Source organism: Aulonocara stuartgranti, assembly GCF_965226115.1.
Source record: "Aulonocara stuartgranti genome assembly, chromosome: 6".
Classification (NCBI taxonomy): Eukaryota; Metazoa; Chordata; class Actinopteri; order Cichliformes; family Cichlidae; genus Aulonocara; species Aulonocara stuartgranti.
In genome coordinates this window covers 33,119,540-33,136,675 of record NC_138944.1, presented here as the reverse complement: position 1 = coordinate 33,136,675, position 17,136 = coordinate 33,119,540, and the positions used below count along the sequence as shown (strand labels likewise).

General features: G+C 39.8%; 1 protein-coding gene across 1 annotated transcript in view; it reads right to left on the bottom strand.

Annotated features, from left to right (window-relative positions):
* The window catches only part of ncf4 (neutrophil cytosolic factor 4), a 46,573-nt gene extending 33,292 nt beyond the window's left edge, over window positions 1-13,281 (bottom strand). The window contains exons 1-5 of the mRNA XM_082536334.1: window positions 13,149-13,281; window positions 12,735-12,819; window positions 12,463-12,622; window positions 3,516-3,586; window positions 2,729-2,856 (exon numbers count right to left, since the gene is read on the bottom strand). Coding sequence (XP_082392460.1) covers window positions 2,729-2,856; window positions 3,516-3,586; window positions 12,463-12,622; window positions 12,735-12,819; window positions 13,149-13,180 — 476 coding nt within the window. The 5' untranslated portion in view covers window positions 13,181-13,281. The remainder of the gene's footprint in view (window positions 1-2,728; window positions 2,857-3,515; window positions 3,587-12,462; window positions 12,623-12,734; window positions 12,820-13,148) is intronic.
* Window positions 13,282-17,136: the final 3,855 nt, after the last annotated feature.

The window sequence follows — 17,136 nt, the reverse complement described above, 5'->3', positions numbered from 1 at the left end:
GTGGCCATCACAAGTGAACTCTCTAAGCTTATTGCTCAACTGATTTACTTCATACCTGCAGTTTTTTGCAGAAGCGCTCGCTATCATCCTGACCTTAGCCATGTTATTTATGACAATATAATTTGCAGTTATGAGAAGAAATCCATTTTAAAAGCAGACTGCTTGCAGCTGGGAGCCAAGCCTTTTAATTCCACATCTAAATGGACAGCCATTATCATAAAGTATTAAGTTAATTCATCCTCTGGAAGGCTTTTTGCTTCATATTTCCTGATAAGAACATAGTAAAGCCATAAATACAAAGGATTTTGAATGCTCTCTTAGTCATGACCTGAAAAAAAAGGTCCATTATGCATTAAGATGATGCAGACCTTCCCTATATGACCAACCCAAGACTAAGCCTCATGTGGAAGCTTGAAGAGTTTCCATGTGATTTATGATAACCAAGACAACTGGGTGTTGAATGCAGCAGCATTTCAGTTTTTCTCCGTATGCTCAGTGAGATCTAAGCTGTTATTCAACCCTCAGTGAATTCATTTTGAATTTGTGTGTGGGCTAAACGCCTATTAATGTATTGTTATGGAGGAAGTAAAAGCTTATATAAGCAAAACACATGTTGTGGGTATATGTGGTCAACTGACCCTGAATTCATAGATGCACAAAATGTTTATACCTTTAAATTAAAAGTGGAGCGCTTAAGCCAAGTTTCAGGTGAAGAGCAGCATCACATGTTTTTAGCACTGATTCACTGCCGGCATTGGTATCTCCTTGTGTACATCACCAAAAGCCAAACTGCAAGACTTAAATTGAAGTACAAAGTTTCATCTCTCTCTGCTTTCATTTCTGTGCAATTAAATATGCAGTCTAAATGACCTTCAGTATTGACTGAGTACTCAAAGTTAACAGCAGCTATCGAATTAAAAAAGTTTTGTGATGAACATTCTTGAAAATGTTTTCCCTTTCATCCTCCACGAGGAGTTACATAAGTCAAGTCTAAGGACCATGAGACATTCAAATATTGCAGGAGTTACTCATAAAGTAGAACACAAGTTTATGAGATTAGCTGTATCATAAAATGAACCTAGGTTTGCCTGAACCTGTGCATCTCATCTGGGGGGAATTGACACTGAAGTGCTAATAGCTTCAAGCAAGAAAAACCAGTTTAAATATTTATAGAAATCTGCACTCCTGGGTTTACGCTTTTGGGGGAAATGTATTCTCTTCTCTCTCCATCTTCAGAGAGGTAAATGATGTTGCTGGAGCTTCATCTTGCCTGCTCATGTAATTCATACAAGACCTGCATCCAGTCTGCTGTAATTATTTTCATTTCAAAGCACAGTTATTTGAGAAGAGGAAACATTTAATTGCACTAGATTGATCTTAATTATATTCATCTAAAAAGATTTTTTTCAAAGCTAAATGAGGCATTTTTCTTTTCGAAGAGTCAAAATGCTTCTGAAATTTCACAGATTAAAGCCACATTTTAACCTTCCAGTTTTTTCAGAGGTATTTATGCCTTGAAAGCAAGCCATTCAAAGCCAGCAATTACCCTCCTTTGTCATTATTTGCAGATGCATCAACTTTAAACGTGATACACTCTGGCTACACCTTTTGCACAGTTAAATACTTTGTACTTAGAGAAATGTTCAAAAGTCTCAGGCTGCCCCACATTTCTTTATATTTTGACAGGAGAACGCTTGAGTGAGACAGCAAGGCCTTAACGTTCTTCGAAATTATTATTTTTTTGGTCAATCAAGTCCATGTACCGGACCATTTATCTGAAAGTCAAATCAAGCAATGACCCATCTTGATCACCCAGTTGATCAGTTGCTGTTCCCCAAAGCCTCATCAGAAATGGTCTCAGTGGACGAGAGGCCGTCAAGAATTCATTTCTAAGAAAGGGAAATGGGAAGGAAAGACCAAAGTATTCCAAATTACACAAGAAGTGGATTGAAAATCGATGGAGTCATGAATCCAGATTTGAAAATTGTTGTTCAAATTGCTGTCAATATGAATGTAAAAGGTCCAGACAGGGGTATAAAAGTGAGTGTCAAACAGCCATCTCTAAAACAGGATGAAGGCTCTCTCATGGTTTGGGGCTGCATTTCACGAAGTAGTGTTGGGGATCCCATCAAAACTAATAGATTTATGAATGCAGAAAAGCTTGATCCACCATGCAATACCATCGGGAAAGCATTTGATTGGCAGCAGCTTCATTTCTTAGCGTTATCCCAAACACAATGCCTGTGCAGTAAAAGCATACCTGGAAAACTCACACTGGAACACCATCAGTCATATGCTGGCCTCCCCAGAGCCAGGACCTCAACATTACTGAAGCAGTGTGGGAACAGAAACACGAAAAAAAAAAAAGCACACAGAAACACAAAAGAAAGAAAAAGAAAAAGGCAGCCAAAATCCAAAGGAGAGCTTTGAATGTTCTTTAAGAAGCCCGGAGAACTATTCCTGAAGATTGCTTAAAGAAATGACAAGAAAAGCTACCTAAGAGAGCTCAGGCTGTGTTGAAGAATAAAGTTGGTCGAACAAAGTACTGACTTTGTGTGTTTAAGTCGCTGAACTTCTTTCCCATTTACCTAGCAAAATACTAGTAAAAACGTTTGTAACTGGTGTCTCCTTTGATATAAAACTAATTTCTTTATAGTGACGTCTGACTTGGTGTTAAAGGAGTCAATCTGTGTTTTGGCTTGTTACCATGGGGAATTGTGGGACTTACACTTTGCGGGTATTCGGGCGGAGACGCCTCAGGGCTCGCGGCTGATGCTCAGAATCCTGTTCCGTCTGGTAGAAAAACATCCTGAGAGCCTCGTCTAGCAACACCCATGTTGGCAAACCCAGCAACCTCTTGATATAAGAGAGAGAAAGAGAGACATGGAATGAGGGAAGAGTGAAGTAAAAAAAAATGGATGAACTATAAGGACATGCAAGAAAGATGGAGATGAGGACTGGTGTAAAAGGAGGGAAATCAGGGTGGATGAATTGAGACGTCAACAGAGACAAAAGGGGTGTAAAGAGAGTGGGAGTTTGATGGAAGAGGAGAAGGAGATGCAGGGTGCTGTGAGAGAAGGAGTGGAGATGAAGCGAGAAGAGTGAAGGCGAGAGAGTGTGGCAAAGAGGGAGCGACGTAGGTTGCGGGGAAAAAGAGAGTAGAGCAGAAAAGAGAAGTGAGTGAGTAGGAGAAAGAGAACCTGATTGTGTTTTTAGCGATGGTGCAACACTGAAACATGTCAAAAGTCCCACAACTACAGTCAGTCAGACGTGATGTGGGCACAGGGCAGAGCAAAGAGAAGAGAGCAGCAACGCCTACATGTTGAGCTCGATCTGCAAACTACAGCTGAAATATCCGAGTCAGTGCTTATCCACCTACAGCATCGTTCAGCCCACTGCGTTGTAGGCTACCGCACTGCACGCTGCAGAAGATGGCAAACATGCCAACAATTCTTTCCTCTGTTGGAAATTTTTAAAAAGACACCGCATCGTGCATAAAAATGAAATGTGATTACCTTCATGTACGTGTTGAGTTCAGGGATTCTGCTCTCTGCAATCTCCTTTTTGTTTCCGAGGAAGATTTTTCCTAAAGAAAACGCATTAAAAAAGTGATTGCACACGTGAGATTACACTCTAGAACAGGAGCCATAAAAATGCATTCACATAGAGGACATGCATACGTATGTTTACAATACAGCTGTTTTTGTAAACAAAGCAAGCATGTAAACATGCTCCGATACTGTTGATGCTCTAGTACACTTAAACACCAAGAGCCTGTAAATGTCAATTATTAATTTTAGCTTGATGATTGTGTTCAGTTTTTAACATCAAAAACCAGGGAAATGCGTGCAGGTACTATATAAAACCCAGGTAAGTATAATCTAGGTAATTTATATTTACTAGCATAAAAAAGGATTAGGATTCAAAATAAGTCATTTTTATAAACATATACGGTTTATAAATGCTGATTGTGTGACAATGTTTGTGCAAAGTTTCATTCAGATAGGCCAACCGACTGACAAGGTGATAAGGTACACATATGAAGATTATGTGGTAACATTATCTCCTTACTTGCTCGAACTCACAAAGACTGAAAGTGTTTAGATGCACGTGTGTCGCAAGTATAAGTTTTAAGTTCAGGGTTTTTTTATGTTACACAACTTGGTTTAGCATGTTAGCATGCTAGCAATGGTACATTTTTGCAATCACAAAAACACCTTCAAGTTAAGTTAAGCTAATGTATTTGGGAGAAAATGTCCTTAAGTTTCATGGCAATTCATGCAGCCAGAGGAGGTTTGGAAATCTGTAGTTATTGTGTCAGCAGAGCGTCGGTGACTTTTACACACCATAGGCCAGATTTACAAAACAGAGCAAAGTAGTACCAAATAGCGCTCAGCAATGTGGTTAGTTCTTCTCACTCTTCTCACTGTTGAGGTCTGGGAAGCGCTTCCGCTCCCTTAAGGCCAAAACAGAGAGAATGAAGAGGAGCTTCTTCCCCCAGGCTATTCGGGGCCTGAACCAGGTGTAGGACTGGACTCTCTCAAACACGTCACTATAAGACTGGACTCTCACACACGTCACCACACGCACCACCACACATTTCCTATAATCCTATAATTCCTATAATTTATAATCCTTATCTTTATAATCTCTTCTGCTATTTGCACATTCTTTACTGTAAATTCCTAAGTTAATTTGTAAATTTTTGTAGTAAATTGTAAATATTGTAAAACTTTTCTTCTGTCATTTAATGGTCGGGCATTGTACAGCTACAAGCATTTCACCCCCATGTCATACTGTGTATGGTTGTGTGTGTGTGACAAATAAAATTTGAATTTGAATTTGATTTGAATTTCTACAAAAGATGCACTGTTTCTTAAACACAAGAACAGTCAGTTCATTTCATTATCAGGCATGCTTTTATTGGCTTTAAATACCATTGCAATTAGCAGCAAACTGCACGTTGCGGATGTTAGTGAATCCTTTTGTGTATATGATTTAAATATTCTCCTAATTACATTCCGCATTTTAAGAAAGGAACTCCCAGAAATACAAATGTAACAGGGTCAGTTGCACTCTGTTCCCACCTATTACATATAATCTTGTCACTCTGTAAAAACCAGCAGCACTTTTTTGATGCTAAACAGTTTTAAAGTAGCGTGTTAGCAAATTGCTAGTAAAACTCGCTCTGTAACTTTAGGTGACCTGCCGCTTCATTGCCGAGTTGCCGTGATTCCCAAACTCATTCATTTAGCAATAACACTACGTACAGCTGGGCAAATGTTCATGCAGGCAGACTGCATCGCTAGGCACTTGATTTTATACTTCTTTTATCTGTGGGACTGAAAATACCTTAATTCAACGATTAAGGGTGTAGCCCAACTCATATGTCAATGTGTTAGACAGCTAACACGTTTATCCTGTCCTAAACAAGGCAAATACTCCTTACTTTAAAAGATTGTGAAAATAGCATATTACTCTTCCTAATATCACATTACGTCCAGTCAAAAAAATTACGAGGCACAGCACAGACTCCTAACAGTCTAAATCGGGCCCCACCAATTCATCCAAGGCCATCTAACCCTGCTGTTAAATCAAATTTAGCACAGTCTTAATGACCCTCAGCCCTCTCTCTTCACTCAATTTCCCTTGTCTCATTCACTGTGGAGCACGATAACTCACTCAATCACTTGCAGGCACAAGTTCATTCATTTACTCACTCACTGCAGTCACCCATCCACTCACCTAAATGCTCCTTTGACCTTGAATTTATAGCTGTCACGTATGACTCAGAAATCAACATTTAAGATAGAAAAGCATAACATAGCACCAAGCTCACAAGAAAGAAACAAAGAAACGCACACATGATACTGAAACATTATTTACGTCTCCTTAATGAGAATAGCTTTATTTGAAAAGACAGACCTCGATCCTTTTCTGCTGTCTTTTTTTTTTTTCTGCCCTCAAAATCATCACCCATCCTCGCCTGTCTCCCTTCACTCTCTCCCCTGTCTTTCTTATTCCCTTCCCATCCTGATGAGATCTGGCACTGCAATTAAACCCATCAGATCTAATATTATCCAACAGACTCCTCAGTGGCAGACGTTAAATCAGAGTTTGTAGAAAAGTAGAACTTTCCCGATATAGCAGCTGGCATTGCGAGATATGGCGGTACATGTTACAACAAATTGTAAAATCGTAAAATCTTTACTATAGAGTCTTTTTTAGTAAAAGCGTTCTTGCTTTTTAATAAGAAATCAAACATATGACTTAAGCAGCTGTAATTTGGTAGGTTGATCATAGTGATTTATAATGATTCATAATGACCTTGACATTAGCTGAGGGAACAGAAAAGCATTCTGAACGATGCCCGAAAAGAAAGAACAAGAAAGAAACCCTTTAAGCAGGACACACAGGAGAATTAAGAAATCAGAGAGTAAGAGCCTGGTTTTAATGGATTGCAAAGGATTTGGAAATATTTTTAAATATTTTTAAATAATAATTTAAATAATAATAATTTTACAAACCAGCTAAAATACTGCAGTAGACACAGCTTATACCCCTTTTAAAGATGGCTTGTGTTGGAGGAAAAAATATATTTTTTTCCTCACATCTTGAGGGGTCAAGCTCAGTAAACTTTTACGTGATTTATTTAGATTTGACCGTAGGCTCTACATAGACAGTTTTTTTATGTTCCAGTAAATACTGTAAGTGTAGTTATGGCTCCTTCAGCCCTCTTTTTTTGTCCTGTTAAATAATTGTCTGGGGCATTTGAGTGGTGAATCTGGCCTATAAAGGATATGATGCAGTTTCAGTGATACTTCAGTAGTTTATGGGGACATTTTAGAAACATTAATGGCATGCCCATCAACATGAAATATGCTTTCAGTTTTGTAGTAATCAGCAAAGCTAGCAAAATAACACAAAAATAGCTAAAATGATAATGATGGAAAACACTGCACCCGCTGAACATGAGCATTTTAGCATTGCAACTGAGTATGTTCGCATGCTAGCATGGCAACATTAGCGCTTTGTACATAGCTAAACACAGAATCAAAGAAGAGCTGAAGTGACAGTAGGGGTGAAGTGTCTTGTCCAAGGACACAACGACCGAGACTGTCCAAGCCGGGGCTCGAACCGGCAACCTTCCGATTACAAGGCGAACTCCTAACTCTTGAGCCACGATCGCCCCAAGTGACTTATATATCACGTTTAACCTGAGTAGCAAACGACCGCAGTGATCTGACAATGATTTGCCGGGAGTTTCCCGGCTAGCTATCGAGCTGGTGGGTAACAGACGTCTCCGAAAACGTCGGAGCACTTTTGCAAATATGTGATATCTTGATAAACTGAGCAGATATTTGAAGTTTACACATGTTTTTATGTTAAAAGTGTATTTTGGGACCCAGAAAGAGTAATAAGAGTAATATTAAAACTTAGTAGCGGCCGCCATTGTTGAAAACCGGAATTGGCTGGGCTGCGCTAAGAATTCTGGGATATGGTGGGCCACGAAGGATACACCTGACCCATCCTTCAAATTTGCGGAAAAGGAGGATGCATTTGTCGGCTGAATTCAGAGGAGTCTACGAATTTGGACAGCCTTCGTCACGTCGCTGTGACGTAATCAGCCTACAAATGCGGCCTCAGGAGGATGCAGCCCATGAATTTGGACACCCCCACTATGTCTCAACCTGAGGCAAATGGTCACCAAAGTGTATTTGATCAACTTTTTCCCCTGACTTTAATTTACTGTAGTGTCCCACTTCAATACCAACAACATCCAACCACCATGTACGGTATTAAGTTTGGGTTGTTGTTTTTTTTAAGTGCCAATAACCAGCTGTCCAGTACCCATCTCAACTTGTGTTTCCCTACATGCAGACTTTTTAGTTTTTGTGCAAGTCCTCAATGGCTCACTTTTATAAGCTAGTTTAAATGCATTTTTACTTTAGTTTTGTATTTTAAATTGAATCAAATGAAAACTGCAACTATAATGTGACTAGTAGTTCTAATGATGAGACAGAGCCATTTTGCCAAGTAAATATAATGTTTAATAATGACAATGACAAGTTAATAACCAAGCTAAAGCCTGTGAATCCACAGAAATAAATCTGTAATCTATTTGTAATCTACACACAAAACAATCACCTCTGTCTGTCCTCATCCTTCTTAAATCAATGCTCCGAGCCACCCATTCAAAGCCCTCAGGCTTTTATTGGTGCACATGTTGGTTTCCAGCCACTGATAATCAATACAGACACTGACGCCGCCTCCCAGACAGACAGACTTATGGGGAAACAATGAGCTGAATAAAGCCAAAGCCACAGAGCAGATGAGGACAGACACAGCCACACAGCAGCACAAACAGTGACTGAGGCCTGAATATACTTTGGCTTTCACATTACAATATTTTATCTCAAGTCTCTGTGCTTTTGATTATTTTATCCTACATCCATCATCAAGGTGAATAGCAGTGCAGAGTGTGATTGCTTTGGCATGTTTGGCTGTCTCTTAGCAGGACTACAGAAAAACTACCGAGCCAGCTTTTCAATGAAATTTGTTAGGTGGGATTGGAAAGAAGAACCTATTAATTCTAATTTTGGTCTCTTAAAGATCTCGGAGACAATTTGAAATTACATCTGCTGGGCTGCAGTGCCCATGTCAGCTAGTCTTTTGATTGTTCGGTATGCTTTCATCTGATCAAATTCTCCGTGAAGCGCAACATTTATAACCTTTCTGGACTAATCCATTAATATTGGCAATTTTGGAAGACTACTTGTTCAAAATGGGTGTTTTAACATTAGCAAAGAATCACCAGATCTCCTGTAACGGGCCTTGATGCATGCTCAATCATCTAAGTAAGTAAATCCCAAAAGTGGGAGAAACGTTTCGTCGCTCATCCAAGTGACTTCTTCAGTCACGAAGGATGAGTGACGAAACGTGACGAAACGTCTCTCAATGAACATTGGGCTGTGAGATCAAGGAACTGATCTCACAGCCCAATGTTCATTCAGTGGGCTAGTTCCAGTCATTGGTTGGGGAAACCTGCAGTCAGCTGATACGGAGGAAGTCACTTGGATGAGTGATGAAACACTCCTCCCACTGAAAACCCTACATCCAGATAAACAGATCAACCTTTTGGGACTACTGTAACGAGGTTAGCTAGGTCTAACTAAATGTTTTTGTTGACTAAATGTTAACTTGGAGCTGGCAGCAGTGTAACTGACACTATGCTAAAGAATCTGTGTTGCTGCATTTTGGACCAAAGAGTCAAATGTAAACTTGGCAGCTAACAGATATCATCCAAAAATGGCAGGCTTACTTGGTGTTAGAATGATCAAACAGTGCTTGTGATAAAGGCTTGAGGCCCTGGATTCCAGCCACAGCTACAGCCTGCTCCAGCGCCTGCCAGCAGCAGCAGCTACATGAGTTGGAGGCAATGGGTGTGCTCTCATGTAAAGAAAAAATTACACCACAGTGGGAACTCTGAAGCCTGTTAGCTTACTGCTCAATAATTCTTGTGTTTGGACCACTAGATGATGTATTTACGGAATTATATGAATATGGGCAGGTGAACGCTAGAGTAGGAATTTAATTAACCAATCTTTTACATTATTTTTTAACAAATGACTATCAGACTGTTGGGTTTTAGTAGAGATCTGAGTGCCCTGCTAGTATAACCCTGTCTTTTCATCAATGCTGTCAAAATTGATCAAATTAAAACCTTCATTAACTACTGTATATTAAAAACTAGGTGGGTTAGAAACGGGATTCACATACCTCCGTCTTCTCTGCCTGTCAGTGAGCTCTAAAAAGCACTTCAGTAGTTGACTCATTATCACACTTACCAACTTTTCCTAATTTAAATTTTTTGTTTCATTGTGGCCAGTACAGGCATTTCATCCAGAGCTTAATCTTCTTCGACAGCAGCTCATTTGCAGTGGAAAGTGACTTTTCTTCCAGATTGTTAACTCATTCACTGCCATTGACGTCTATAGACGTCAATTGAAAAACTTACGTTGACCGCCATTGACGTCTATAGACGTCAATTACGTTTCCAATGGGAGGGGCTAGAATACAACCTCGGGCAGCTTGTCAGTGAACATCAGACTGCTTGAAATGTATTTTTCACAAAAAGCTCGTTTTCTCCCTTTTTGTGGTCAAAACAGGCATTTTTGGTGGAACCCACCTCTCTTCTACAGCTGATTACTAAAGAATGGAAAATGGTAGAAACAAGCTTTTTTTTTTGGATGGAAGAAGAGAGTCTGTTCTTCATTTTGGTAGGTTCAGCGTTTATATGATCATAACACACAGTTTTCTGTGGCTCTTCAAAAATGAGTAAAAATGCTCAAAAACCCTGGCAGTGAATGAGTTAACTGTCTAGATGCACTCTGTTGGTTGAACTTCTTTCTTATTTCTACTTATATGATTCAGCCTCCCTTCAAAAGTAAAGTTCTGTTCACAGACACTTAAGTACCCAGCAAGAAGCGACTCAATATAAAACTCTAGGCATAAGGTATGGATGTTTCAAAATACTTTTACAGTTGTAGTCTTTATAAGGTCTCTTTTAAGATAGTAGTTTTCATTTTGACAGCATTTAAGAAGTGAAGTAACAGTGATAATACTCCAGTTAAGTGAAGCCATGATAGGAGTTTTCAAGAACTTCAGTGATAACATAAGAAATGCACCATCTTAGCCATCATAGCAAAGAGCCCATTAACCTTGAGTACAAACTAGCATGTATAGTTTAAGCACAAGCTAGCAGAATGTTTGGCTGTACTTTTAATTTCAGTAATGGTAGGGATGCAATGCTTGTTTAAAATGGCTGTTTTAAAGTCACCAAATCATGATGAAATCAGTCAAGTCAGTATATTCCATCAGTAAGAAAAACCTCAGTATCAACCTGCAGCTAACTAGCATGCTAAAGTGAGTCGATGTCCTGCTCTGCTGAGTTTAGATTTGTTCCCGACACAGATAATCCAGGGACAAAAGTGGTCACGATGGAGCAATTGTATCCCCCAGCTGGTGCTTCAGCATACAAGTCACTGATTACTACAAAAAGGGTGCTTGGGTTTCTCTGCTCCGTCGGCTGCTACATACCTGAAGCCCCTGGAAATGGATGAATGAATAAATCACCCTCTTCTTACTGCCTCTCAAAATCTTCCCCTTCAATTTTGCTCTTCTTTCCCTTCTCTATTCAAGTTAGTCTCTGTATTTTGCCCGTGGCATTCATCTGCCCTTCTTTCCATATGCTCTTTCCTGACTAATCTGAATGTCAATCGTTGTGGATTAAAGGAATTACTGTCCTCTGATGTATGGTTTGGTTTAAACTGACCTTGTAGGGGCACCATGATACCTGCTGGCTTGTAATGCTGGATTTTTGACATTTAGCCACATAACATGACAGTAAATGCTTCAAGTGTGTCTAAAGATTCGAGCGCGAATAAAAGAAAAAGCACAATAAAGTTCACTGGGTTTGGTAGAATATAAACTTCATTCTAAACCCATTTTACTTCAGCTGAGCAAAAGTAGATCTCAATCTTCTTTCTGCGGATGTCTCGGTGGAGAAAGAGGATTGTAAATGCAGCATTTGGAGCACTCATGCTTCACATTATTATGCAGCAATGGGTGCCTAAAGTGTGCTATAACTAAGCTCTTGTGGCTTAAATAGAATCGGATTTGAATAGAAGTGAGCTCCCACCAAACTTAATCAAATCTTTAAGGGACGCAACAGTTTTTATTCTTTATAATATCAATATTAATTCACTAAAGGCATCCAATTATGTCTCAATCTCCCCCTGAATACATGAGAAAAACAAAATCAAAACAACAAAATGTAAGCACAGCAACAAACACAGCAGCCGTATGCATTTAGTAAAGAGTATTCAGAGGGGTTTCAGTTCTTCCAGAGACAGAGAGGAAATTCAGTCAGGTGTCTCTGTGAACCTGCTCTCCTATGCATGGAGGAGAATAAGCATGCAAGCATGTAAGGTTATGGAGCGACAATACAGGAAGGATCCAGTAGGAGTTCCCTTTGTGTAACTTTGACACAGCTAAACTGTGAAACTAACCATTACAGTAGATACCATTTTCCCACACTCATTACAATATTTCACACTAGACCAAACTATTGTTTGACTTTTAGGGAACATATTCAAATTCAGTCTGTTTGCCTTGAGTTAGTGAACCCACCAGCTCTTATGTGGGCCATTTCTGCCATGGTGGAAATCACAGCACATACCATGCAATTCAGAAAAGCAATTTAGCAAGACTGAAAATCAGAAGCTGTGACTGTTGACATAGTCCGAGTACGAGGCATGCCTGAAAAGATTTAGATAAGCTTCAGAGGGCATAACAACCAATCTGCCAGCAGCCGGACACTAACAAGCGCATATTTGAGCGACATGAAATCTTGCACCGTGCATGCCACTGACGATCAACAGTGCACACCCACACACACACCTGGAAGAGGAGGCAAGATGCAGGTGTTTGGGCCCAGTTTGGCCAGGTTTTCTGAAGAGTACCTGGCCTCGAGGATCTGGTGGAGGTTGAAAAATTCCCGGTACCTCCTGTAGATTAGGTACTTACTCTCTCCTTTAGTCTTCACCTCAATCACGAACCTCTGAGAGAGAAACGGAGGCATGAATGAAAGAGAAAAAGAAACAGCTGAGCCTGGTATTCTGAGCCAGTCTCAGTGAAAAACATCTCAGCCCTTTAGTTTTTTTAATGCTTACAAAGTAGTCGATGAAGCCTTTAATCTCCTCGATATCAGCAATGGTGGCGCTGATTGGGATGTTGAGAGGGAGCTGATCAAAGTCACTAAAGCAACAAGACCAGATCATTTAAGACAAAAATGACACAAAGAAAAACTTACACACACACACACACACACACACACACACACACACACACACAAGCAAACAAAGAAAAACATAATCTACAATTAAAAAGGTTTTGTTTTTAACATGATGACAGCTGTATGAGTAAAACAACCATAAAACATGCTGATCTTGATTTAGTTTGGTCTTTTTAGATCAAATTAGATATGTTACAATTATTCACCAGCGATCAGAAATGAACTTCGCAGCCAGTCTGTGCGCAAAACATCGGCTCACCGACTCTAACCTGTCACCTGTAGACAGACTCACCTTTGGTCGCGTAACTGCTGCGGCAGAGACATGATGATGAACGCAGAAGAAACTTTAAAGCTGCTAGTGAACAAAGCACTTTTCACACACACCACAGGCTGACTGACTTTCAAACTGACAAGCGCAATAGTGCGGAGAAAAGCAACAGGAAGCGAAAGTTCCTTAAAAAAAAGATCAGCAGACGGGTGCGCGCGTTTGGCCACACAGATGTGTGGGGAAGTCTCACTGCACACATACAGATAACACGCACAGGCGTCATCAGCTGACAATCCATGTGGTAAAAGCGTAAATTTCACTGGAAACAAAAACGCATAAGGATAAAAACTCAAACACTCAAGCAGAAAATAACCGTATGCGGACTTAGATGCGACTTAGTGAGCGTTTAGATATCTGTGGTGTACAGCCTTTCGTACTGGATTTTTCGGTCCTTCAGAGCCATCGTAAATGTGCTCCATCTGTTTGTGCCTGTGTTTACACACTTTACAAGTAAGTACTCCATGAACCCAGCATGTGTGACACACTTCACGCTTCTTTGCACTGGCAAGGCATCGCGCACGTTGCGAGAGCTGATCTCGGTTTCTTTTTTACTTTCTTTCTTTTTCAATATAAGTTGTAAATTGGAAGCAGAATTATTAATCAGCGGGTTTCGAATTTCTATAGTTTCTGAATGTGCGCCAGGGGCGATTCTAGGATCCAATCCCTGGGGGGGGGGGGGGGGGGGGGGGGTATAAACAGTATATAGTGCAATATACTGTTTGCAAATGTTTTTTGCTTCGTGGCTCAAACCTCAAGAAAACGGTTTTTCTTTCAAAACCGCCAAGGATAAGGTGGAGGTTAAGGACAACGACTAAAATGACATAGGACATCAGATCCTTGGCTGGCAGCTGGCAATGCGTCGGCGCTCCCAAATTATGTTTTTGATGCTATGTAATGTGTGTGTGTGCGTGTGTGTGTGTGTGCACTGTAACATCCTGGAGGCAGTTGAAGCTTTCTTGATGTTGTGACGTTACAATGCTCAGAAAATCATACTAAAATGCAATATGCTTGCTACTAGCTGAACGAATTTTGTGTCCTTGAGCACCCCTCAAAAGACTCTCACCAGTAACATGCACTGAATAATATACATTATACATATGTTATGTATATATATTTTCAGCTATAAATAAATTTCATTTTGTGTGTGTGTGTTTGAGTTTTAAGGTGCCGCTCCCCTTCTGTAAACCAGTTTCGGTGGCAGATTTTAAAATAGAACTGTGTGGTTTACATGAAGCACTGGGACTCCCCAAGCATTTCTCAGGATTTTGTCCCTTTCATGGTTTATTTTTGAAACACTTCCTCAGAGTATATGTACAACCAGCCACATCCACCACCAGGAAGTTAAAATTACAATAAATAACTTGAACTGATTAGCAAGATTCCTGTGACCAAGTAAGAGGCCTCTTCAGTAGTGATAGCCTTGTTGGACACACTGCACCGCATCTGTGCAAACTAAATAGGTCCGATTTCCGCTGCCATCCTGTATGTCTATAGTTAACTGCAAATGTTGACCACTGAATACAATTTTCAGTTGTGTTTAACCATGAAACATCGAGTAAACTTATTTTTGACCTAATATAATGGATAAAGGATTTGTTTACAAATATTCCTGTAGTTCAACACTCTTTAAATCAGTGTTGAAATAGAAATAAACAGCACACATCTCTATATAACCTAAGCTGAATAAGACATCTGAAAACGTGTGAATGTACTCTGATACTCAGTGAACATGCCATAAGTTTACCTGCCCTGTCAGGTCTGCTCCACCAGACCTTTGCATCTGCTATATCTCAGTTTAAGCCCAGAGTCACAGTTAAGTACAAGTGATCAATAATCATTGAACTGCCAGCATGTTTAACTGTAACCACACGTATTATTTTCTCTGTTATTTAAAATAAAAAAAACAGGAAGTTTTGAGGCAAAGGCCAAACATGGGTTAACATTTAATACCCGAGGTACACAGAAGGCAGATTACAGGGTACACAGATGGTCTCCGAGCAGGACCCCTCTCACTTTTGTCATTTAGCTCAGAATAATATAATACCTGCAGTACAGAGGCACAAGGAGGAAATTACAACTGCCAATGGTGTCAGTGTGTATTAGATGGCATTTTTATGTTTGATGGTTCTGTAGAACAATCTGTAAACCCAGCACTGCCATATTATAACTCCATAAAGCTGTCATAATGTGGTAATTAGCTATTTTCAAATGGAACAGACTCAATAAAGCTGAATATCCATTCTCATTTTACCTCGGAGAGAAATATCTGGCTCTTTAGCTACTAAAAGAACTACATCATAATGGCGTCTCACAGATATGCAGAAGATATCTTTAGATGTGCGATGATCTCACTTCCAACTTGTCATCATTATTATTATTATACAAATGCAAGTAAAGGACTTTTTTAAGATAATGTGTTGAAAGAAGGCACAATCTTTTCTTAAACCTAGCCAGTGAATCCAAAGTTTAAAAAAGCAAGTGAAAATAAAACTACGTAATGACTGAAAACGTGAAATAAAAACCTGAGAAATCTCCATCCATCCAACCATTTATTCATTTTCTTCTGCCGCTTCAGTTCAGGGTGCCGGAAAGGAGAGCTGGCTGCTGTCAGAGGACGAGAGGTGGGATAAACCCCGAGCAGGTCGTCAGTCTATCAACGAGCTAACACAGAGAGACGGGCAACCATTCATGCTCACATGCACACTTCATTTATACTCCAACAGGTTAACCAGGGATGTTGGACTGTAGGAGAAAGCTGAAGTAGCATGTCTCTGTGTTTCATCAATTACTGTTGTAACCATTGCATTATGGCGTCAAAACAAAAGGAGAAAAACCAAAACAACGACCTGAAAAATGCCAAATTCCTCCAACTTTTCTCAGAGCAGCACCTTTCTAATAACAGTGTCATTTATCCGGCCTTTCATACTGTGTAAAACCCTGATACAGGGAACTTTGATTTTTGAGAGACACGGTTTAAATTTAACTGACATAAATTAGACAGAAAAAAAAGAAAAATTGAAAAATCTTTAAGTGACGTGCATGACTGGTCATTTTTGCTGACCGCATTTTGCGATCAGATAATAAATTAGGATGTCAAACAGAGATCTTTACATGTACAGTAAAGTGTTTTAACTGAGAACAAATGCCTACCAGAATGAGCTATTTACAGTAATAACGACTGCATGTGTACACTGTGCATGTGTACACGGTGCATGTGTACAAAGCCTCTTACAAAGGCTCTTATTGGCTTTTGACTGAGAAGCATAATGGTGAGATCAGAACAGTCATTGTTCTTGAAGGCGTGTTCAGGACAAGCTTTCTCCACCACCTATTTAGTCAGTTTTTCTCTCACATCTTATCTCATGCACACACACTTTGACACTAGCCTGCCTTCATTCAGCGCTCACCTGTCGGGTGTCTCTCGTTACTGACATTCATAAGTTAATAAAGGCAGCAGCTAGTGACGCTGACATTCCAATGAAGGGACATAATTGTGCAATAAAATGTTTTGAACAGTTCAAACATTAAATATGGGGTTATTAAAGCTTCAAACACTAGATGTCAGTGCAGTTGTTAATGTGTGGGAGTTGGATAGAAACAAAAAACGAACTGATTTACCGTCCAGTATAAAATGGTTTTCTAAGTGCTCAAGATGCCACGAAAGTTATTGACTAACTGATGACTTTCACATACTCGTTACTTTTTTTTACAGTTATATCCAAGCTCAGCACTTGTTTATAGCTGGACAGCTGCACACAAAGAAACAACATCTGCTTTAAGCCAGCACAGTGAATCACAAGAATTGTAACTACACCTAAATCAGCAGATTAGTGGCAAATCTACATGCTCAGATTGACAAGAGATTGGAGCAGTTGCAGTCATGTGATTCAGTTACACTCAGTGTGCAAACAGCAAAATACTCAACTACAAGAAAGAACAATCGGGAGAGTGA